Source organism: Macaca thibetana, chromosome 6 (genome assembly GCF_024542745.1).
Source record: "Macaca thibetana thibetana isolate TM-01 chromosome 6, ASM2454274v1, whole genome shotgun sequence".
Lineage (NCBI taxonomy): Eukaryota > Metazoa > Chordata > Mammalia > Primates > Cercopithecidae > Macaca > Macaca thibetana.
Window position 1 is genome coordinate 3028412 of NC_065583.1, and position 23898 is coordinate 3052309.

The window sequence follows — 23898 nt, forward strand, 5'->3', positions numbered from 1 at the left end:
CGCCCGTCCTTCCGAAATTCACACCGACCCAGAGTTGCAAGTTACCGCCGTCCGCGAACCTCCCTCCCCTTCTCTTCCCTATAACCAGGAACCTGGGGCCCTCCAGCTCACAGGGGCCCTCTTGTGGCGTGTGGGCGCCTAACAGCTCAGCCTGGACCCCGCCGCAAACGCATGGAACTACACTTCCCCGAAAGCCGGCGTCCTCCCGTGGACTCCATTTCCCAGCGGCCTCCGCGGCTGCCCCGCCCCTCCTGGTCCCCGGCGCGCCGCGGGGTGAGCGGCGCGGGGCCTGAGGTCGCCCAGACGCCGCCGGGGCGGAGCCGGGTCCCGAGGCTGCAGTCTGGCCCGGCGGTTCCGGAGCCTCCCGCCTGCGGAGTGCGGCCGGGGAGGCGCGGCCCGGGAACGCCCGAGCTTAGGGAGGTGAGCGGCGGAGGCGGGCCAGGCCGGGAGGAGGCGGCGCCCGGCGCGGGGACGGCCTGCAGCCGCCGGGGCTCGGAAAGCCTTTGTAGGCGCTGGCGGGCACCCCCGCGTCTGTCACCGGCCTCCGCGCCGGGACCTGGACTCTCGCACCCCCGCGGGGCGCTCCCTCGCCGCTGCCGGTGCACCTGCGTCCGACTCGCCGCAGCCCGCCGTGGACGCGGGGCCTGGCGTTTCCTCCTGGGCCCGCCCTGCCCACTCCGTGTGGGCCTCGTGGAGTCGGGGCACCGGGACCCCGAGGGCAGGGCGGACGCAGCCGGGCCCCGGTTTCCGAGCCCGTCCCCAGGACGGCCACCCCTTCCCTCCCGCCTCGGGACACCAAGTGCTTTCCTCTTCAAAGCCGTTTTCCGGCCGGGCTCGGTGGCTCACGCCTGTAATCCCAGCACTTTGGGAGGCCAAGGCGGGCGGATCACGAGGTCAGGAGATCGAAACCATCCTAACACGGTGAAACCCCGTCTCTACTAAAAATACAAAAATTAGGCGGGTGTGGTGGCGGCACCTGTAGTCCCAGCTACTCGGGAGGCTGAGGCAGGAGAATGGCGTGAACCAGGGAGGCGGAGCTTGCAGTAGGCCGAGATCGCACCACCGCACTCCAGCCTGGGCGACAGAGCGAGACTCCGTCTCAAAAAAAAAAATGAAGCATTGTGTTAGAAATGGGATACGTGGGGTCGGGCGCGGTGGCTCACACCTGTAATCCTAGCATTTTGGGATGCCAAGGCGGGTAGATCACCCGAGATCAGGAGTTCGAGACCAGCCTGGGCAATACGGTGAAACCCCGTCTCTACTAAAAATAGAAAAAACTAGCCGGGCGGGGTGGCGGGCGCCTGTAGTCCCAGCTACTCGGGAGGCTGAGGCAGGAGAATGGCGTGATGAGGCGGAGGGAAGTCGTCCCCGGGGCCGTGGCTGTGGGAGTCCCGGCCGGCCTCGCAGGGCCGTGAACGGAGCAGGTGCCCCGGCGCTGCCTCAGTTTCTCGAGCGGTGCGGCGGGTGCTGGTAGTGCCAGCTGGCGCCGAGGGACTCAGCGGCGCGGGGCAGCCCTGGCCCTGGCGGGCTCGGCGGGTCGTGCTGCCGCTGCGGGTCCGGCGTCCCCTCCGTGAGCCCCAAGCCCGTGAGACCTGGGCCTGGACGGCGGCCGGCGCTGCTCCGGTCCGCGGGCTCCCGGCTCCTCCGACTGCCTGTGCGGGCGCCCGGGGTCTTTCTCGGCGGGAGTCGGGGTGTCAGAGCTGCGGGTTCCGGGGCTGGAAAGCATAAGGGGCTTCTTCCCGGCTCCCTTTTCCTTCTCAGATCTGCCTGCTGGAGACTGCACCGTCCTCAGGGGAGAGCCCGGAGAGGACATGGCTGCGGGGCGGCGGGAAGCGAGGCCCCAGGTGAGCTCATTGTCCTTCCAGATCCTCGTGGGTGGATTTTCCCCGCTGACTGAGGTTCTTCACCCGGGACCATCTTCAGCCAGGATGGAGCCCAAGTCCTTTTCCCTTGGAGGCGCTGGTCCGCCCTCATGAGTGGTGGATTCTGTAGGGAGGACCTGCCGCCCTCCCCGTCCATGTCTAGTGGTTTTTTTTTTTTTTTTTTTTTTTTTTGAGTCTCGCTTTATCGCCCAGGCAGTGGCGGGATCTTGGCTCACTGCAACCTCTGCCTCCTGGGTTCAAGCAATTTTCCTGCCTCAGCCTCTCAAGTAGCTGGGATTACAGGCGCCCGCCATCACGCCCGGCTAAGTATTTTTTGTGTGTGTTTTTATTAGAGACGAGGTTTCACCACGTTGGCCAGGCTGGTCTCAAACTCCTGACCTCAGGTGATCCACCCGCCTCAGCCTCCCAAAGTGCTGGGATTACAGACGTGCACCACTGCACCCAGCCTGAATAAATCATTTTCTATACACATTTGTGTGTGTGTGTGTCTATGTATGTATGCTACCATGTATGTTACCATTTTAACCTTTTTTTATTATGGCAAAATATATATAACAAAATTTACCGTTTTAACTTAAGTGTGTAATTCAGTGGCATTTTAAGTACTTTCACATTGTTGTGCAACCATCATCACTATCCGTCTTCATTGTGTGGATTACCACATTTATTTCTTAACCCTAAGGGGCAGGCATTAAAAGGCAGTTTTCCAGAGTAGTTAAGAATGGAGGCTCAGTCAAGCATCTGACTGGATTTGAATTACACAAGAAAAAACAAAGTCACAGGATAAGAAATGTATACAAGTCAGCTGGCCCCAGTGGCTAACACCTGTAATCCCAGCACTTTGGGAGGCTGAGGCAGGCAGATCACCTGAGGTCAGGAGTTCGAGACCAGCCTGGCTAACATGGTGGCCAGGCTGAAAATACAAAATTTAGCTGGGCATGGTGTCCAACGCCTATAATCCCAGCTACTCAGGAGGCTGAGGCAAGAGAATTTTTTGAAGCTGGGAGGTGGAGGTTACGGTGAGCCAAGATAATGCCGTTGCACTCCAACCTAGGCAGCAAGAGCCAAACTCCATCTCTAGGGAAAAAAAAAATGTGTACAAGTCACACAGCTTGTCAGTGACTGTGTGACCTGGACAAGTATCTTGTCTGTGACTTTGTTTTCTCTTGTGTAAAGTGGTAACAAAAATAGTATCGTCTTCGTAGGATTGTTGTGAATGTTAAATAAAGATTATACACTGCAAATTGACAAAGCTCTGAGAGCAATACTTGGCCCATAGAAAGCCTTCAATAAATTATAGCTATTTTACTTTTCATCATTACTATCCTTAAGCTTGAGTAAACACACAGCGAGTACCTTCAGTTATTTAACCTAGCCTCCATCATTAAGTATGTAGATTGTTCCTGGTTTTTTGCTCTTACAAACACCATGAATATGTTCTTGTGTGTACTTTTGTGCACTGTTCATTACAGTACAAATAGAGTAATTGGTACTTTAAGGAGTATACTCTAAGGGTTCTAATATGTATTATCAAATTGCCATCAGAAAGAGTTTTCAAATGAACACTCCCACTAATGGCTGTAATCCCTCTACCCATCTCTTACAGTGGCTGCACAAGGCCTGAATCTCACTGTGTGCTGCTCAGTATATATTTGTTACTGGCCAATTGTTCATTAAAGGAATGATCTGGAACCTTCAGAAGCTTGAATAGTATCAGAACTGTTATCACGGGTAGCCTGTCTTCCCCACTGCCATCCCGTCCACTCTGTGAGGGGGGTCCTGGGTGAGCTGGAACGACTTGTCCTTACAGGTGTCACTGACGTTCGAGGACGTGGCCGTGCTCTTTACCCGGGATGAGTGGAGAAAGCTGGTTCCTTCTCAGAGAAACTTGTACCGGGATGTGATGCTGGAGAACTACAGGAACCTGGTCGCACTGGGTAAGGAAGTTTCCCCTGTAGAAACAGAATTCGAAAATTGGGATAGCACAGCACCTCCTTCCCTGAATAAAAGTGGTTGGTCACTGAAAATTTTGAGCTGAGTTTGAGGATTATACAAATCAAATCTCTATAAATAAACATTAAAAACATATTCCCCTTATCGGCGTGGAATTGCCCTGCGTCTGGGAATGAAAAAGGTGGTATTGATAATCGTTCTTCTCCCTCCATGTAATTGCACATTCGAAGCTTGTCCATGATTCAGGCATCATTTCCCAACAATTCTGTAGTTTGCTTATCTCCCAGCAGGGGGCTTCGTTCAGCCTCTAGGCCTGCCACTTGCCTTTCCCACTTGTCTTTTCCGGGGATCAGCAAACTTTTACCATAAAAAGCCACGTAGGCCGGGCGCGGTGGCTCACGCCTGTAATCACAGCACTTTGGGAGGCCAGGGCAGACGGATCATGAGGTCAGGAGACAGAGACCATTCTGGCTAACGTGGTGAAACTCAGTCCTCTACTAAAAAATACAAAAAAATCAGCTGGGTGTGATGCCGGGCACCTGTAGTCCCAGCTGCACTGGAGGCTGAGGCAGGAGAATGGTGTGAACCCGGGAGGCGGAGCTTGCAGTGAGCCGAGTTCCCACCACTGCACTCCAGCCTGGGCGACAGCGAGACTCGGTCTCAAAAGTAAATAAATAAATAAAGGCACATAGTAAAGATTTTAGGCTTTGTGGGTTGCATAATGGTCTCTGTAACATATTTCTCTTTTTTTTTTCCACCATTCTTGGCACAGGGCCATACATAAACAGGCAGTGGTCTGAATTTGGCCCATGACCCATAGTTTGCTGATCACTGCCATCCTTCAAAGGCAGTCAGATAGGCCGGGCGCGGTGGCTCACACCCGTAATCCCAGCACTTTGGGAGACCGAGGCACGTGGATCACAAGGTCAGGAGATCAAGACCATCCTGGCCAACATGGTGAAACGCCATCTCTACTGAAAATACAAAATCTTAGGCGTGGTGGCATGCTCCTGCCGTCCCAGCTACTTGGGAGACTGAGGCAGGAGAGTCACTTGAACCCGGGAGGCAGAGGTTGCAGTGAGCCAAGATTGCATCACTGCACTGCAACCTGGCAATAGAGCGAGACTCCTCCTAAAAAAAAAAGGGGGGAGTCAGATAGTGTTCTCTCATTTTAGACAAGCTACCTGGTACATCATCCTTTTCATAGATAACCTACTTATAAATTTTAACCAGTCTCTCTGTCTTAACATTTCCTCTTTTATAGAAAGCTTATGGCATCCTATTACCAATACTGCATGTCGGTCATATTTTCCCAACATAGAATTAATTGTACCAAAGTCATGTCCTACAAGTCACTTGTCTTTTCCTTACACTACCCACTTACCTCCTAGGGGCACAACTTAAGCACTACACAGAAGCTCTTTGTATCATCCTGTGAGTTCTGTGCTTAAATTTGGGATAACTGTATCAAAGCAAAACCAAGTCTGATTTGTTTTGTTTTGGTTTTTTGTCTACGTGCAGGACTCCCATTTACCAAACCGAAAGTGATCTCCCTGTTGCAGCAAGGAGAAGATCCCTGGAAGGTGGAGAAAGACAGTTCTGGCGACTCCTCTCTGGGTAAGTGGGTGGCCCAAGGTGCTCGGGAATCGCCGCAGACAGCGGTCTGGTTAATGAGAGGAGGTAGGAGTGTTGGTCGGGAAACTCCTTTGAGGATTCTCAGACCTCAAGAAGGGGTGGGGAAGGGGAAGCCCACTACGATTACTCCCTTGTAATCACTTCCCCATGAATCTCTCAGAATCTCTTTTCTTATTCTTTCCTGTTGTTTTAGAATGGAGCTGTATTTTCATGTATTCATTCAGCAAACATAGTATGTTTCAGGAATTTCAAATAATCACTCTGGCTGAAGCTCAGTGTGTATTTGGGAAAGGAGGAGGTGAGGAAGGAAATAGAAAGCTGGAGAAGGGCCGCGTGGTAAGAGCTTTGGCACAGTTCTAAGAGGTGGAAACTGTCCCATGGAGCACTGGAAATAATTGAAGGATTTGGGCAGGGAATCGTATGGTCCTTGGTATCTTTGAAAAGTTGGTTTGAATCAGAAACAATTGGGTCTCCATCAGTGTAAGAACAGCTAAGGGACCTGCGGCGTGTCCTTACTCTGGCGTGTCCTTACTCTGGCGAGCATCACCACCCTGAAAACAAGAGTCCAGGGACGTGGACAGAGCTCCCAGCAAGTTACAGAGCATTGTTAGGACGCCACCATCTATGTTCAGTGAAAATTATGTGTATGTGTCATGTGCACGTGAGCCCGGAGAGAAAGGTTAGGAGGACACACCTTAATTAACTGGTGACATTAGTTATACTTGGAATAGGATTGAGAATGGGTCCTGTGGAAGGGGACGTTATTTACACGTAGTTTTAATTTTTCACAAAGAGAATATATTCGTGACGTTCTTATGTGATTTGAATTTACGAGAATGGTCATGTTAGAAGTATCGTGATTGAAAGTGAGGCAAAACGCTGGGCATGGTGACTCACACCTGTAATCCCAGCACTTTGGGAGGCCGAGGCAAGCAGATCACCTGAGGTCAGGAGTTTGAGACCAGCCTGGCCAACATGGCAAAACTCTGTCTCTACTTAAAATACAAAAATTAGCCAGGCGTGGCGGTGTATGCCTGTAATCCCAGCTACTCAGGAGGCTGAGGCAGGAGAATTGCTTGAACCTTCGAGGCGGAGGTTACAGTGAGCCGAGATTGTGCCACCTCACTCCAGCCTGGGCGACAGAGCGAGACTCTGTCTCAAAAGAAAAAAACAGGAAGCCTTGCAGAGCGATTGCAGTCATGGAGGGAGGCAGGAGGTGGGAGGGCCTGGATGAAGGCACTTGCCGTGAATTTGTGAGGGGGGAGGAGGAGGTGCCCGCGTGATCAGGGCACAGGAGCAGGTGGGTGTGTGGTAGATCTCACGTGAGATGTGAGTGAAGTAGTCGGGTGGAGATCGCTGGTGGGCAGGTGTGTAAGTGACAGGGCCGAGACTCAAGGGAGGTCAGGGAGCCATCAGCATGACAGGGGCATTGGAAGCCTAGAGCTGGCCGAGTGAGGGGGCCGGGTGGAGGCCCGAATCCCAAGAAACCAGCATTTGTGAGGTGCTTAAGCAGGAGGAATCTGTGACAGAGCCTGAGAAGTAATCAGAGGAAACGGGGAGTGGCCATCGTGGCAGTGGGGGACTGAGAGCAGTTGGGGGACTGAGAGCGGTTGAGCTGGGGGACTCTGGCTCTGGGGGATTGAGCTTGAACCCTCGCCCACAGCTTTGTTGTCCCTTGTATAGCACTGGGCAGAAAGGGATGTAGGTCTCATGCTTCTGGAGTGCACGATCTAGCGGGGGGACAAGGTGAACACACATTGCACACAAGGCACAGAAGGACACATTCCAGTGAGGACCACGTGGGAAAGACACTCGGTGCAGAGAGAGTGCAGAGCAGGCAGGTGGCGTCAGCAAAGGCTTCCCTGAGGAAGGGCCCAGGATCCAAGAATATGGAGAATTGCTCCAGGCCTAAGAAATGGTGTTTGTAGGCCGGGCGCGGTGGCTCACACCTGTAATCCCAGCACGTTGGGAGACCGAGGTAGGCGGATCACGAGGTCAGGAGATCGAGACCACAGTGAAACCCCATCTCTACTAAAAATACAGAAAAGTAGCCGGGCGTGTTGGTGGGCGCCTGTGGTCCCAGCTACTCAGGAGGCTGAGGCAGGAGAATGGCGTGAACCCGGGAGGCGGAGCTTGCAGTGAGCAGAGATCGCACCACTGCACTTCAGCCTGGGCGACAGAGCGCGAGACTCCGTCTCAAAAACAAAAGAAATGGTGTTCTTGAAGATCCGGAGAAGCAAAGGCAGCGAGGAGAAGGCGGAACAGGTGCCCGAGAGAGCTGTGGGCCCTGTCACAGGGTTTGGTTGGTGCTTGAGAGCCAAGCACAGGCTCTGAGGAACCATAAGTAGCACAGGGCAGGCCCAGGCTGCGTTCTGCAGCCACCAGCCCATGTGGAGAACCTGATGGCCACAGTGCAGGGCTTGTCAGGTCCAGAGGGCTCAGTGACGGCCCCTTGTGCCATGGGTCCAGCAAGGAGCTGCAGGGCAGGCATCCTCGGTCCCCACAGTCCCTGTGCTGGGGAGAGCTTTCTCCTCCCTGAAGAAAGTTGAGATTTTTTTGATATGGGAACCACACTTGTCTATCTTTTTAACTGTCCTTTGGGAGAAATACACTACATGGTCTGGCCCTGGCTACCTCTTCACCCTCAACTCCTTCTACTCTGCCCTTCATTCAAGGCCTCTGATCACCGTCGGCCGCCCTGCAGTTTGTTAGGGGGCCAAGCAGGCCCCACTCAGGGCCTCTCCCTTGCTTTTTTCTGTCTGGGACTGTTCTTTGTGGTGGTCATGGGCCTGTGTGGCTCACTCACTTCCTTGTGCTGCACAGGCTTCGGCTCACACAGGCACAGCTCATCTGACACATGGCCCTCCAGCCCCCACATTATCTCCTCAGCCTGCTGTTTATTTTCCCTCCCTGTGCTTAGTGCTGTGTAATAGTACCTGTTTCTTCGCGATCTGTCTCTGCCTCTGCATTGTAAGCTGCTGTAGCAGGGGCTGCCTGTTTCATTCACTCCTGTTTTCCAAGAACCTAAAACAGCCCCCTGGCAAGGGTAGGCGTCCAGTTACATAATGAATGCACGAGTGACTTGGACTAGGTTAGTGGTGTTGGAAACAGAAGGAAGTGAACCAGTCCCAGAGATATCCAGGAGATACACCTAGCAGGACTGTTAGACATGGGAGATAGAGGAGATGGGGTAACAAAGAAAATGAAAACAAACAAAAGGGAGATGGGGTTGTCGGGGATGCTTGCTTGGTTTCTGGTTTGTTCTGTGATGGTCGGTGATATCATTCAGTGACATAGGAACACTAGAAGGAGATCAGATTTGGAGGTGATATAAATTCGGTTTTAGATTAATTAAATTGAGTTGGTTTTGGTTGACCTAGTTATCCCAATGGCGATGCCAAGTAGTGTTGATTTTGGAGTACAGTACCTCAAAATACAGACTGAGCATGAAATGTAAATTTGGAAGAACCTCATCAATATAGGGTAATTGAAATAATGGGGGAGGGTGAGTTGGCCTAGGGATAGCGTTCATATTACAGTAAGTGAGAAAGAGCCTAGGACTGAATCTTGAGGAACTCCAGCGTTTCAGGAAGCCAGGCAGAGAGAAATGAACCCGTAGGGAAGACAGGTGACAGCGTACTCTAAGGAAAATCAGGAGAGGCACGTGACATTGGAGGCAAGGCTCGTGATGGGACGGTGGCAGTAGATGGGGAAAGGTAGACGAATGTGAGGCAGGTTTGGATGGCAGAATAAACAAGTCTTGGTAATTGATTAGATGAGGGGGCTGAGGAAGGGAGAAGTATTAAGGATAACTCTTAAGGTTTTGATTCAGAACTGGCGCCATTTACAGAGACACGGGGTTGACCAGGTTGGAGGGAACAATCGTGGGTTTGGTTTTAGGTGTGTTGACTTTGAGGCATCTAAGCTGCTATCTTGCTTGGAGGATGAGTCTACAATTGAAGTTGCCTGTGGAAAGATGCGGAGTGAGAAGAATTGGGGGCATAGAACTAAAGCTAAGGCACTCCGAGGATGATAAACTGTGGTACATCCACACAGCCGTAAAGTGGAATGAGGAAGACCTCTGTAAATTCCGCTATGGGGTGATCTCCAGAATGTGAGAATAATCACAGAACAGAGCAGTTAGTATTGTTATCTGAGAAAGGTGGGTGGGGGATGCCAAGAACAGTGTGTGTATTTGCCTATACTGTCATGGACCACATAATGTTTCAGTCAGTGATGGCCTACATATGTGATGATGGTCCCTTACATGGTAATACTGCATTTTTCCTGTCCCTTTTCTATGTTTAAATATGTTTAGATGCACAAATACTTACAATTGTGTTATAGTAGCCTACAGTGTTCAGTTAAGAAACATGCTGTATAGGGGTGTAGCCCAGGAGCAACAGGCTATACCGTATAGCCTAGGTGTGTAGTAGCCTGTACCATCTGGATTTGTGTAAGTACACTCTGTGATGACTGCACAATGACAACATTGCTAACAACGCATATCTCAGAACATATCCCAGTCATTAAGCAGTGCAATTATTTTTTTTTAGAAAGATAAAAGAAAAAGAATAAAAAGAGATCAATAAAGATGGCTATCTATGAGGTGAAGGAATACAAAGGATGGAACGGGGTAGAATCTAGAACTTTTTGAGGTCTCATAATTTTGACTTCAGAACTATAAAAAAGGTTTATAAAAATTATAAAAGAAAATTAAACAAAAATGAACAAGTACCCCCTCCATATTGAGAGCAGAATGAAACAACCCTAATTGTGGTTCAGATCGGTGGCTTAGTCACAGAAAGAATTACTCGAATTGCCTTTACATTGCAGCAGTTTGACTTATTAGTGGTATGTATTCTAAGGGCAAAAGTAACTGCAAGCAATAGTGTCCATTTTGATGGATGTGATAAGAGCAGTTTCGATGTTTTTGCAGATGAAACGATTGCTGTCTGGGATTTGCTTTAGCATAATCTAGTGGAAGAGATGTAAGGGTTTGTATTAGTTTACTAGGGCTCCATACGGAAGTACCATACACTTCGTGGCTTAAAACAACAGAGACCTACTGTCTCAGTTCTGAAGGTCAAAATCAGGATATTCGCAGGGCCCCACTCCCTCTGAGACTCTGCGTAGAATCTTCCTGGCCTCTCGCTAGCTTGTAGTGATGGCCAACTTGGAGATCTCCATGGCCTCAGCTGCGTCAGTCCTATCTGTGCCTCCGTCTTCACACTGTGTTCACCCTGTGTCTTCACATCATCTTTCCTTCTGGATGCCTGTGTCCAGATTTCCCCAGTTTACAGGGACAGCAGTCACGTTGGACTAGGGCTCACCCAATGACTTCATCTTAATTTGATTGAACCTGCAAAGACCATATTTTAAAATAAGGTCACCTTCTGAGGTCCTGGAAGTTAGGACTTCTACATGTCTTCTTTGAGTGATACAATTCAGCCCATAACAAGGTTATAGATAGAATAGTGTTGGTGGTTACTGAAGCTGGCTTGGAGATTCATTGTACAATTCACACTAGTTTTACATATGCTGAAAATTTCTACGTTAAAAGCTTTAAAAATAAGAGTTACCACAACAAAATTTCCAGAACAGCTTTTCTCTTTTCCACCAGCACAAAGATTATGAGGATGTTTACAAATATGCAATACTACCCCCATCACAGTTTATGTATAGTTCCCAGCAGATTGCTCCCTGAGTTCTCTGACTCCAGAAAACCCTGTGTGACTGCAAATGCAAGTGACATTTCCATAGGTGGAGCTGTTACTCTGACTAGCTGTAGGACAAGGTGATTTCCGTAGGTGGAGCTGTTACTGACTAGCTGTAGGGCAAGGTGATTTCCATAGGTGGAGCTGTTACTCTGACTAGCTGTAGGACAAGGTGATTTCCGTAGGTGGAGCTGTTACCCTGACTAGCTGTAGGACAAGGTGATTTCCGTAGGTGGAGCTGTTACTGACTAGCTGTAGGGCAAGGTGATTTCCATAGGTGGAGCTGTTACTCTGACTAGCTGTAGGACAAGAGGATTTCCGTAGGTGGAGCTGTTACTGACTAGCTGTAGGGCAAGGTGATTTCCATAGGTGGAGCTGTTACTCTGACTAGCTGTAGGACAAGAGGATTTCCGTAGGTGGAGCTGTTACTGACTAGCTGTAGGACAAGAGGATTTCCGTAGGTGGAGCTGTTACTGACTAGCTGTAGGACAAGGTGATTTCCATAGGTGGAGCTGTTACTCTGACTAGCTGTAGGACAAGGCGATTTCCGTAGGTGGAGCTGTTACTGACTAGCTGTAGGACAAGGTGATTTCCGTAGGTGGAGCTGTTACTCTGACTAGCTGTAGGACAAGAGGATTTCCATAGGTGGAGCTGTTACTCTGACTAGCTGTAGGACAAGGCGATTTCCGTAGGTGGAGCTGTTACTGACTAGCTGTAGGACAAGGTCATTTCCGTAGGTGGAGCTGTTACTCTGACTAGCTGTAGGACAAGGCAATTTCCGTAGGTGGAGCTGTTACTGACTAGCTGTAGGACAAGGTGATTTCCGTAGGTGGAGCTGTTACTCTGACTAGCTGTAGGACAAGAGGATTTCCGTAGATGGAGCTGTTACTGACTAGCTGTAGGACAAGGTGATTTCCATAGGTGGAGCTGTTACTCTGACTAGCTGTAGGACAAGGTGATTTCCGTAGGTGGAGCTGTTACTCTGACTAGCTGTAGGACAAGGTGATTTCTGTAGGTGGAGCTGTTACTGACTAGCTGTAGGACAAGGTGGGGATGAATACTCCAGCAAATAAGTCTGTAAAACTGACTTGCATTCAGAGACTTGGGTGCTGCCTTCGGCCCTCGTGCTGACCCTTCATCTATCCTGTAACCATTCACATCCCATCTTATATGTCAGTTCTTACAGAACACTCCAGCAACCTCCTGCTGCACCCCTTTTCTCTCTGCACCCTCACTGTCTAAGGACAGTTGGATATGATTCTAAGCACATGGTCACGTCCATTTCTAGCTTACGTTTCTATTGTAGAAATTGTCACATTGTATTGTGATTACCTGTTGATGTCTTCATTTCTAATGTCTAACCATAAACTCCTTGAAGAAATCAACTGTTCCTTTTAATTACTGGATCCGTAGGGAACTGTGGATCACCGATGCCTAGGACAGAGCCTAATACGTAGTAGGTGCTTTTTAAATATTTGATAAATTAATAAAGTGAGAAATGACCACTGCTTTTTGAAATAACATGAGCAATTCTGTGTATTAAGAGGGGTAAATCCAGTGGGAAATAATACTGGAAAGGCGAGAAACAGGTCAAGGGAGTAACTTAAGGATCAGGAGCAAGTCACTCTACAGTAAGGAGATCCTGAACTTAGACATATTCACGACGGCTTGTTAGAGACATTTTAGTGATGAGATTTAAGAGAATGTGCAGCCTGGGCAACAAAATGAAACCCTGTCTCTACAAAAGATAAAAACATTAGCCAAGCTTGGCAGTGTGCACCTGTCGTTCCTGCTGCTCAGGAGGCTGAGGTGGGAGAATCGCTTGAGCCCGGGAGTTTGAGGCTGCAGTGAGCTATGATGGCACCAGTGTACTTTGGCCTGGGTAACAGAGCAAGACCCTGTCTCTCAAAAAACAAAAAAGAAAAGATTTTGATGAGTGCCTAGGGAAGAGAAAATTCTAAGATAAAGCTAAGAATTTATGGTAAAGTAATTGAAGAGATCATGATGTCATTTTGAACTGGAAAACATATAAAAAAGGTTTGAAAAGGAACGCTCTGGGTTCAGATTTGGGCAGGCTGAATTTAAAAAGAAAGATCCTCAAGTGGAAATTGTAGCCGGCAGTTGGAAAGACCTCAGTAAAGTATTTTTCAGGATAGTCATACACGTAGGAGGTGTGGGAGTGAATGAAATCATCCAGGGAGAGCAGGTTGAAGAAGCACTGTCTGGGTGTAGTAGGAGTCCAGGTGGAAGAGTCTAGACCTAGTAACAGGAACTGGTCAGGGCAGTGGCCATCAGCAAGGTCGTTCTGTTTCTCAGCTTCTAACCTAGGCCTTTACCTTGTTCTTCAGGTTGCTGAGGCCTGGGCTTGATTCTGGGAGGGAGCAAAGGTTGAACTGAACCTCAGGAGACCTATTTGTAGGCCTCTGGAAAGTTCTAAACAGATCATAAGAAAGAGTTAGGATAGCCACAATCCAAAACCCATGTCTGCTTCAGTGAAAAACATGATTTCAGGACTAAAATATTGGCACTTTAGAGTTGGGGTGAGTTTTCCAGAATTGATAATGGACTTTTGAGTCGTAATCACATCCATTAAAAAATAAAAGCTCCCCTATGTCCCATTTTCTTACTCTCCTTTGGAAACTGTTGAAAAGGGTTTCTGCTCTTGATGTTTCTATTTTCTCCTCTCCCATTGTTTCCTCCATGCACTCCAGTCAGGCTTGCTTCCCTATGATTCCACTGATAGCTCTGTTATTAAATCCCAAACAACCTCTGTCTTGGCACAATCAGGATTGTTTTTAGTCCTCAAATTATTTGCCACAGTTATCATTCACTCCTCCCTGAAGTACTTCTTCCTTTGGCTTCTGAAACACTGTACTCTCCTGATATTATTCTTCTTAACCTCCAGATATTTCAGTGTCCAAGTGATTCCTTTCAGTTCTTCAGCTTTAAATAAAACCCACATGCTGCTGACCCCCAAATGCCTGTCTGTAGCTCTGACCTTCCCCAGATCTCCAGAATCATCAATATAACTAGTATTTCGGTGTCTTCCTGCGACTCTGTTAAGGCATCTCAGCCACCACAAACATACCTGAAGCAGAATGCCCCCCAGACCTGCCCCTTTCCTGGTCTTCCCCTTCTTGGTAATTGGTGGCAGCACTCAGAATTCTGGCTGGAAACCTAGGCATGATCACTAACTTTCCTGTTTCTCTCTCAGCTTCCTGGGACTCCTGAGTCTTGTTATTCTCGGTCCCGCTAGCTCTTCCTTCTCAGTACAGCCTGGTGTAGTCATCTGTGCCTCCAGCCCTTTCTCACCTGAAGAGCTGCAGTAGCTTCTTCAGTAGTCTCTCCCTTCCCTGCTTCCACTGGTGCCCTGGCATAGTCGGTCCACGCAGCAGCCAACTCAGATGAACACATAATTCCCCAGCTTCCCATAAGGCTTAAATTCCAGAGTCCTTACCATGACCTGGGCCTTAGAGGATTTGTCCCCCGCCTCCTGCTCCACTCTTTGTTTTCTGTTTTTTTTGTGTTTTTTTTTTGAGACGGAGTCTCACTCTGTTGCCCAGGTTGGAGTGCAGTGGTGTAATCTTGGCTCACTGCAGCCTCTGCCTCCCGGGTTCAAGTGATTCTCTGCCTCAGCCTCCCGAGTAGCTGGGATTATGGGTGTGTGCCACCACACCTGGCTGATTTTTGTATTTTTAGTAGAGAATGGGTTTCACCATGTTGGCCAGGCTGGCCTTGAACTCCTGACCTCAGGTGATCCACCTGCCTTGGCCTCCCAAAGTGCGGGGATTCCAGCCCTGAGCTGCCGTGCCCAGCCTGTTCCACTCTTATTTTATCATTTCACCATTTTCCCTCTTCCTGCTTTACTCCAGCCAGTCTCTCTGCTGTTTCTGAGTCAGCCACACTTTTGTGTTTGCTGGTTCGTTTGCCTGGGGAGCTCTTGAGCACTTTACTCAGATAGCCACATGACTTTTATTTATGTACTTGTTATCTGTCCCTTCATCCCCCTCTTTCCCCAGCAGGCATGCATGCACATGCTCCAAAGTATAAGCTCCTTGAAGGCTGGAATCCCTTCTTATTGGATACATTATCTGCATTCCCCAGAACATTACCTGGCCCATAGTAGGCACTTAATGAGTATTTGTGAATGGAAAGGATGCTGCCAGCATATGTAAAGATAAACAAGGAAAAGTGATGGAGTGTCCCTGAAGCTGCATGTAGTTCGGCCTACCTGGCAAGAAGCCAGGGGAGAGGGGTGAGGACAGGTGGCTAAAGGTCAGGTCAGATAGTACTGTATTCACCATGTTAAGAGACTTCAGATGTGAATCATTGAAAATCTGTTGGAGGATCTTAAGGGAGTTTGCAACATAGTAAAATAATGAACTTAGAAAGATTGGCTGGGCGCGGTGGCTCACACCTGTAATCCCAGCACTTTGGGGACGCCAAGGCAGGCGGATCATGAGGTCAGGAGTTAGAGACCAGCCTAACCAACATGGTGAAACCCCGTCTCTACTAAAAATACAAAAATTAGCCAGGCCTGGTGGCACACACCTGTAATCCCAGCTACCCAGGAGGCTGAGGCAGGAGAATCACTTGAACCCGGAAGGGGGAGGTTGCAGTGAGCCGAGATCGCGCCATTGCATTCCAGCCTGGGTGACGGGAGACTCCATTTCCAAAAAAAAAAAAAAACATTATTCTGGCTGCACTGTGGAGGCTGAATTGACAGAGGGCAAGACTAGTTAGGAGATTATGGTAGAGATAGTAATGCATGGCAAACAAAATACCACTTAAGTACCTGATCCCATTGCTCAGGGCTCTAGGAAAGGTGAGCGGCCTTTCTTAACACTAGGCCTAAGGCAGGTTCTGTATCGTTGCCTTACAAGCTAGATTTCAAGTTGCAGAATCTTGCTGCCTTCTTCCCAGCACATATATTAAGCCTAGAAACAATGACCGATAAACACAAGGAAAAGCACTTCATTTTTGCCACTGCCCCTTCCATATATTTGGCCCAAATAATGTATTAAAATTTGATCACTTAATTTAGCAAGACTGAAACGGAGAAGGAACTAGGAAGGTGTTAAGCATAAAGTTAAGAAACTCTGCTTTCCCTTACAGTAAATAGTGTAAAGATAGAGGGCATGTGAAGTTAGTCAGGGAGGGCGTGTGGAGTGGAAAAAACCCTAAACCCTAGGCAGTACCACTGTCAAAGAAGGAATGAAGAAGAGTTATCCATGAAGGGAACTAGTGAGTGAACACTAATAAGGGAAAAGCAAAGGTATTGTGTTTATTAAGCAGAAGTAATGTGTAGATGTGTGAAAGTAACTGTCAATCCAAATACAGTGAGATACAAATAATCCCTTTAAACACTTACCTCTACCCCAGGAGAAAATGCTAAGATATGTGTGTAACCATCCCTGACAGAATTTAGTATTGAATTGTATTCTTATCCAATTTTAATATTTCTTCAATTCTGTTCTTGACTTTTCCATGTTAACCATGCTTTATCTTATATATCCATGCCTGTCTTACTGTTGATCTTTGACTCTTTTCAGCCCTCCCATGTAGCGTCTCTTGCTTGATGCATGAATAGGCTAACTTCCTCTCTTGCAGCTCTTGGCTCTAGGCCTGTCTTGTGGCACCTCTTGTCGATTAATTCAATAACAGGGCCCTCCTGTTTGAACTGGCCCTGAAACCTCTCTAATCACCCATGTGTTGGCCTAGGAGACAACTTCTACAAGGGTCTGAAATGTGTATGTATGTATAATACATATGCATATTTGTATATATGTGAACTACATAAGAATATTTGACATTGTTCAAGTTAGAAATGTATACGTAATTAAGGCAGATTAACAAAACATACAACTTTTGTATATAATTGGAGTGCTATCCAGAGGATCTGTAGGAAAATAGGGCACGCTGATCTGCTTGTGAAGAACGGTTAGAAAAGGAGAGTGAGATATATACAGACATAGATATATAACTATAATATACTGTATATGTGTGTAAATATTATAAAGGTCGGTAATACATATGTTTAATACTCTGGTAAGTGCTATAGTAAGGAGAATGGACTGTGGCTGCTCAGAGTCAGAGGATTGAAAGAGTCCAGTTTTGAACTGAATCTGAAGGATATGAGGGAATTTGACATAGGGTGGAGGGACTTTCCAGATTAAGAATAATTACACAGAGGCCAGGCCCAGTGGCTCACATCTGTAATCCAAACACTTTGGGAGGCCGAGGTAGGTGAATCACTTGAGGTCAGGTGTTCAAGACCAGCCTGGCCAACATGGTGAAATCCTGTCTCTACTAAAATTACAAAAATTAGCTAGGCATGATGGTGGGTGCCTATAATCCCAGCTACTCAGGAGGCTGAGGCACAAGAGTCGCTTGAAGCTGGGAGACAGAGGTTGCAGTGAGCCGAGATCGCGCCAATGCACTCTATCTAGCCTGGGCAACAGAGTGAAACTGTCTCAAAAAGAAAAAAAAATTACACAAAGAAGATAAATGTCACAAAAAAATAAATTGTAGGATTCCATCATGGGTTTTGGGTCCTGACCCCAGACTTCCTTTTTCAACTCATGCTCCCCTTGCAACACTTCTCTCTGTTCTTCATTAGCCAATTCTCCTGGTCACTCTCACCCTCTTTAAATGGTGGGTTTGCTTTATTTTTTTCTTCACCCTAGTACTTAAATTGCTGTCAATTATATTTTATTATACTGTCTAACTGTCCTATTTTTTCTTCTTGCAATTTTTTTCATACAGATATCGGGGCCTTATTTAAATATCACCAATATTTATTCCTTCTACACATTTAGTCTCAGTAGTCAAATGCTATGATATCTCATGAAACATCTTCAATTTCTTTTTTTCCCTCCAGGATCGAAGAGCAGTCATAAAACCACAAAGTCAACGCAAACACAAGACTCTTCATTTCAGGGACTGATACTGAAAAGATCCAACAGGAATGTACCTTGGGATTTGAAATTAGAAAAGCCTTACATATATGAAGGCAGATTAGAGAAAAAGCAGGATAAAAAGGGAAGTTTTCAGATAGTTTCAGCCACCCACAAAAAAATCCCCAGTATAGAAAGAAGCCATAAAAATACTGAATTAAGCCAAAACTTCAGCCCAAAGTCAGTGCTTATTAGGCAACAGATACTTCCCAGAGACAAAACACCACCAAAATGTGAAATACAAGGAAACAGCTTCAAACAGAATTCACATTTACTTAATCAACCAAAAATTACAGCAGATAAACGCTATAAATGTAGTATGTGTGAAAAAACCTTCATTAACACTTCATCCCTTCGTAAACATGAGAAAAACCATAGTGGAGAGAAATTATTTAAGTGTAAAGAATGTTCAAAAGCCTTTAGCCAAAGTTCAGCTCTTATTCAGCATCAAATAACGCATACTGGAGAGAAACCCTACATATGTAAAGAATGTGGGAAAGCCTTTACTCTCAGTACATCCCTTTATAAACATCTAAGAACCCATACTGTGGAGAAATCCTATAGATGTAAAGAATGTGGTAAATCCTTCAGCCGAAGGTCAGGCCTTTTTATACATCAAAAAATCCATGCTGAAGAAAACCCTTGTAAGTATAATCCAGGTAGGAAGGCATCTAGTTGCAGCACATCCCTTTCTGGATGTCAAAGAATTCATTCTAGAAAGAAGTCCTACTTATGTAATGAATGTGGCAACACCTTTAAGTCTAGCTCATCCCTTCGTTATCATCAGAGAATTCACACAGGAGAGAAACCTTTCAAATGTAGTGAATGTGGGAGAGCCTTCAGCCAGAGTGCATCTCTTATTCAACATGAAAGAATTCACACTGGAGAAAAGCCCTATCGATGCAATGAATGTGGGAAAGGCTTTACTTCTATTTCACGACTTAATAGACACCGAATAATTCATACTGGAGAGAAGTTTTATAATTGTAATGAATGTGGTAAAGCCTTAAGTTCCCACTCAACACTTATTATTCATGAGCGAATTCATACCGGAGAGAAACCCTGTAAATGTAAAGTATGTGGAAAAGCCTTCAGACAGAGTTCAGCTCTCATTCAACATCAGAGAATGCATACTGGAGAAAGACCCTATAAATGTAATGAGTGTGGGAAAACTTTCAGGTGTAACTCATCGCTTAGTAATCACCAGAGAATTCATACTGGAGAGAAACCATATCGATGTGAGGAATGTGGGATATCTTTTGGCCAAAGTTCAGCTCTTATTCAACATCGAAGGATTCATACAGGAGAAAAACCTTTTAAATGTAATACATGTGGAAAAACTTTTAGACAAAGCTCATCACGTATTGCACATCAGAGAATTCATACTGGAGAGAAACCCTATGAATGTAATACATGCGGGAAACTTTTCAACCATAGGTCATCCCTCACGAATCATTATAAAATTCACATTGAAGAGGACTCCTAGAAAGTAGATTTGTGTGTGTGAAAGCCTTAAACCAAAGCTCATCAAAGAATGCATCCTTGAGAGAGATGTAATAAATGTAATGGATGTGAAACTATGATAATTTAGCCCTCATTAGGTATTTAATTCCATGGATAAACCTCAACTATATAATAGATATGAGGAAAGTGTTTGTGCTTGTCAGACACTTAAAAAAATAACCTGAGATGAAGAATTTACCACTGGAGACACTGACTTCAGCCATTTGTGAAATGGGTTTGCTTTTTCCCTTTTCCTACAGACATACATGCTAGATGTCATGTGATCATCAGAAACAGATCCAAGTGGGTGGGGAGGCGTGCTTTAGATTTCTCATTAGAAGACCACCAAACTGGTAATATTTTTATAGCATTTTAATAGCATACAAATGAATTGATCAAATTGTACCTTTTTAGAGAAAAGGACCAAAATAAAAGAAAAATGAATTATGAACTACCTCTCAGTCTCTGGGGTTCGTCCTTTTCCTACCCTCATGTCAAACTTGTGCATGGATTTCATTAAAAAAGAAAAAGAAAAATCTGGTCTTTTATTCTAGTAGTTGGGAATTTTCTACTCAACTGTGTCTTAACTTTGTTTTGGTTTTTATTTCTCTGAAGTCATTTATTAGGAAGGTGTACCAGTTATTTGCCATAAACTGTATTAGATAGAAAAACAGGCAAATTATTTCAGGTTTAAAGCTACTAAATAGGTTTTTGTTTTTTGTTTTTTGAGACAGAGTCTCACTCTGTCGCCCAGGCTGGAGTGCAGTGGTGCGATCTCAGCTCACCACAACCTCTACCTCCCAGGAGCGAGAATCAAGTGATTCTCCTGCCTCAACCTCGTGAGTAGCTGGGATTACAGGCACCTGCCACCATGCCCAGCTAATTTTGTATTTTTAGTAGAGATGGGGTTTCTCCATGTTGGCTAGGCTGGTCTCAAACACCTGACCTTGGTTGATCAGCCCGCCTCAGCATCTCAAAGTGCTGGAATTACAGGCATGAGCCACCATGCCCAGCTGCCCTAAATATGTATTTTTTAAATGTATAATGAACACATCAGAAGAACTTCACAAATCTAACACCTGTGGCAAACTCTTGTAAAGGACATTGCTATGGTCTGAATGTTTATGTCTTCCCCCGAAATCCATATGTCCAAATGCTAACCTCCAAGGTGATCGTATTATGAAGTGGGATGTATGGAGAGGTGATTAGGTCATAAGGGCGGAGCCCTCAGTGCCCTTATCAGAGAGCCCCAAGGGAGCTTGTTCTGCCCTTCAGCCATGTGAGGGCACAGTGATAAGATACCTTCTTTGAATCAAGATGGCCATAACCAGACACCAACCATGCTAGCACCTTAAATGGATTTCCCAGCCTCCAGAACTGTGAGAAATGTTTTATTAGTTACCTAGTATGATGAGGTATTTTGTTACAGCAGCCCAAACAAGACATGTGAATTGTTTCATAAACTCAGTGTAGTGTGACAGATCCTCTACCGGCTTACCTAAGGGTTTATATCCACTGCTTGAGCCCTGAAGGCTGGGAAAGGCCATGGTGCTGAACCAAGGAGCAAGTGTCCCTGTGAACCCAAAAATCCCGGAGTGTCTGGGAACACACTAAGCAAACGGTCCAATCACACACATGAGGCAAAGAGCCAGAAAACTGGCTTAAAAGCAGCTTAGAGGTGCAAGGTGGTACAGATCTCCAGAGCGGTCCTGCTGCCGCCCAGGAGTGCCCTGTATGGAAATCATCATAAAATCTGCTCATCAAGCTGGACTTGTCTGAGTCATTCTTTGGTCTCAGCTCCTTCCCAGTTTGAGGGGGGATATTACAGTCCCAAGTTTTTCTCATAACAGTAAATATTTTTTAACTTTGGAGCAGGCACTATATATGTTTACAAGTATACAAGTCTTAAAACTGTACAAGTTTTAAGACAGACACAGGCTTTTCTTCAAGAAGCCATGAATTGAGGGGAAGGGGATGGAATTGAACTAGCAAATGAGCAAGCAGATTATGTTGCAGTTTTTGTTGTTTCAATAGACAAATAAGTTACGACAATATGTTCCACTATGAGAATATTGTAAAGATTTGCACAGGATGAAGAAAGACTCATCAAGAGAGCCTGGAGACATCAAAGCTTTCCAGGGCCAATGATGCCTGAGCTCTATTTGGGGAGAACAATAGGAACTCCGAGGGAGAGAGACACATTCCGATTAAGAGGAAACTGCATGCGCCAAAGCACAGGTGGGTAATAGGGCACATTTGGGAAACGTAATTTAGAACTAGCGAGCAAGAAAATGACAAATGTTAAAGCTTGAGTAGACTGCAGAAGCCAAATCACAAAAGGCCTTATTTGCCAAGCTAAGGAGTTTGGATTTTATGGTAAAATTGGTGGAGTCAAAGACGGTAGGCAAGGGAAATTGCATAGAAGATAAGTGTATGGGGTTGAAGAGAGCTGATGCCTGATGACTGATGCCCCCCAGGAAATCTGGGCTGTTTAAATTCAAGTAGTAGGTAAATGAGGTCCCAACTCAAACAGGGACAGCACTGACGAAGAACAGAAGACAGATAATTATGTATTAGAATAAATAAGGCACGGTTTTCACAGGCAAGTAGGTGAGAGTGGCGAGTGAGAAGAAACCTGACTCAGGTAGGGTTGCCAAACGCCCTGTATTTAAAGATTTTGTCCTGAATCCTGTATTAACTTGGTTAGGATGCCTTAAATGTATTCAGGGTTTCTCCCCTCATTAATGAAAAATCAGCACTTAAAGCTACGGTTCTGCTTCAGTAATTGGCTCTTAAATTAAGCGCTTAAGTGGCAATACAAGCTGGAAATCATACCTCCACAAATAAAGAGATGAACAATCTCTTTTATGTTCTCTCCTATGTGTTTGAGGGAAGACAAAAGAGGGAAGTGAGAATAAAAGTACTTGTTTTCCATATTAAAGAAAGGAAAAGATTGTTCTTTTGGCCAAATTCCTAAATTGTAAAATAATCTCCAATAATTCGACCTTTGGATCAGTACACATGGTCTGAAAAATCAGTGATGGCCTCACTGCCAGCAGCCACGCTTCTGAGATCAACTTAATGACAGCCTCCGAATGCCACTTAGTGCTGCTTCTAGACCACGATGGGTCAGCAAGTCCCTCCCTCCAGTGACCGTGCTTCTGGAAGTTAGCCGGTCGACAACCATCTAATTCCAGTGACCATACTAACACACTTAAAAGTGTAACAATCCATAAACAACCCTGCCTCTGAAAATTCGCCAATCCCAGACACAGCTGCTCAAAATTTTGGATAAGATCAGCTCTGGCTTTCTTCAGGGATACTGTTCCTGCAAACACAGTTCTCCCTTGCAGGCATGCGTAAAGTTTGACTTTTCTGTGTCACATATCAAGTTCAAGTTTATTGTTAGTTTGTAAGTTTCCAACCTTTCAATAGTTCGGCCTCAATTTATTGGTAATTATGCTTCACTCTTGTGAGATGATCAAACTTAGTATTTTCAATTATTGTGATTACTATAATTTATTTTTTATTTTATATTTTGTGTTAAGGATACTTAATATGAAATCTACCCTATTGCCTATTTTCATTTATGTATATTTGAATCAAAATGCAAGTATAAATTTCATGATTAATTTTCAAGGCCGGGTGCCGTGGCTCACACCAATCCCAGCACTTTGGGAGGCCGAGGTGGGCGGATCACAAGGTCAGGAGATCGAGACCATCCTGGCTAACACGGTGAAACCCTGTCTCTACTAAAAATACAAAACATTAGCCTGTAGTCCCAGCTACTCGGGAGACTGAGGCAGGAGAATGGCATGAACCAGGAAGGCGGAGGTTGCAGTGAGCCAAGATCGTGCCACTGCACTCCAGCCAGGGCGACAGAACGAGACTCTCTCAAAAAAAAAAAAAAAAAAAAAAATTGGCCGGGCGCGGTGGCTCACGCCTGTAATCCCAGCACTTTGGGAGGCCGAGGTGGGCGGATCACGAGGTCAGGAGATCGAGACCATCCTGACAAACACGGTGAAACCCCTTGTCTACTAAAAACGCAAAAAAATTAGCCGGGCATGGTGGCGGGCGCCTGTAGTCCCAGCTTCTCGGGAGGCTGAGGCAGGAGAATGGCGTGAGCCCAGGAGGCAGCAGAGCTTTCAGTGAGCAGAGATCGCGCCACTGCACTCCAGCCTGGGCGACAGAGCGAGACTCTGTCTCAAAAAAAAAAAAAAAAAAATTTTTTTCCAAAACATTTGGTATCTA

General features: G+C 46.4%; 1 protein-coding gene and 1 long non-coding RNA gene across 5 annotated transcripts; both read left to right on the forward strand.

Moving 5' to 3' along the window:
* The first annotated feature begins 278 nt into the window (after positions 1-278).
* ZNF354A (zinc finger protein 354A) lies at positions 279-20102 on the forward strand. Of its 2 annotated transcripts, XM_050794180.1 has the most exons (5): positions 279-420; positions 1762-1844; positions 3694-3820; positions 5358-5453; positions 18069-20102. In XM_050794180.1, exons 2-5 carry the CDS (start codon positions 1812-1814, stop codon positions 19628-19630), a joined length of 1818 nt encoding a protein of 605 aa, XP_050650137.1. In that variant the 5' UTR covers positions 279-420; positions 1762-1811; the 3' UTR covers positions 19631-20102. The 2 variants fall into 2 exon arrangements, with proteins under 2 accessions (XP_050650137.1, XP_050650138.1); XM_050794181.1 differs by lacking the exon at positions 1762-1844.
* On the forward strand, positions 7634-12218 carry LOC126956943 (uncharacterized). 3 transcript variants are annotated; one of them, XR_007726600.1, is made up of 6 exons: positions 7634-11281; positions 11327-11420; positions 11695-11786; positions 11834-11880; positions 11973-12017; positions 12110-12218. It is a non-coding gene; the product is annotated as an uncharacterized LOC126956943 (long non-coding RNA). The 3 variants fall into 3 exon arrangements; XR_007726599.1 differs by lacking the exon at positions 11973-12017 and having other exon boundaries at positions 11695-11912; positions 12144-12210; XR_007726598.1 differs by lacking the exon at positions 12110-12218 and having other exon boundaries at positions 11695-11880; positions 11973-12071.
* Positions 20103-23898: the final 3796 nt, after the last annotated feature.

What these genes read in the sequence shown, in the direction of transcription:
- ZNF354A (XM_050794180.1), top strand. Translation starts at nt 1,812, where the DNA reads ATGGCTGCGGGGCGGCGGGAAGCGAGGCCCCAG. An exon ending in GGCGGGAAGCGAGGCCCCAG is followed by an intron (nt 1,845 to 3,693) that starts GTGAGCTCATTG and finishes TTGTCCTTACAG; the next exon opens with GTGTCACTGACGTTCGAGGA. An exon ending in TTCTGGCGACTCCTCTCTGG is followed by an intron (nt 5,454 to 18,068) that starts GTAAGTGGGTGG and finishes TTTTCCCTCCAG; the next exon opens with GATCGAAGAGCAGTCATAAA.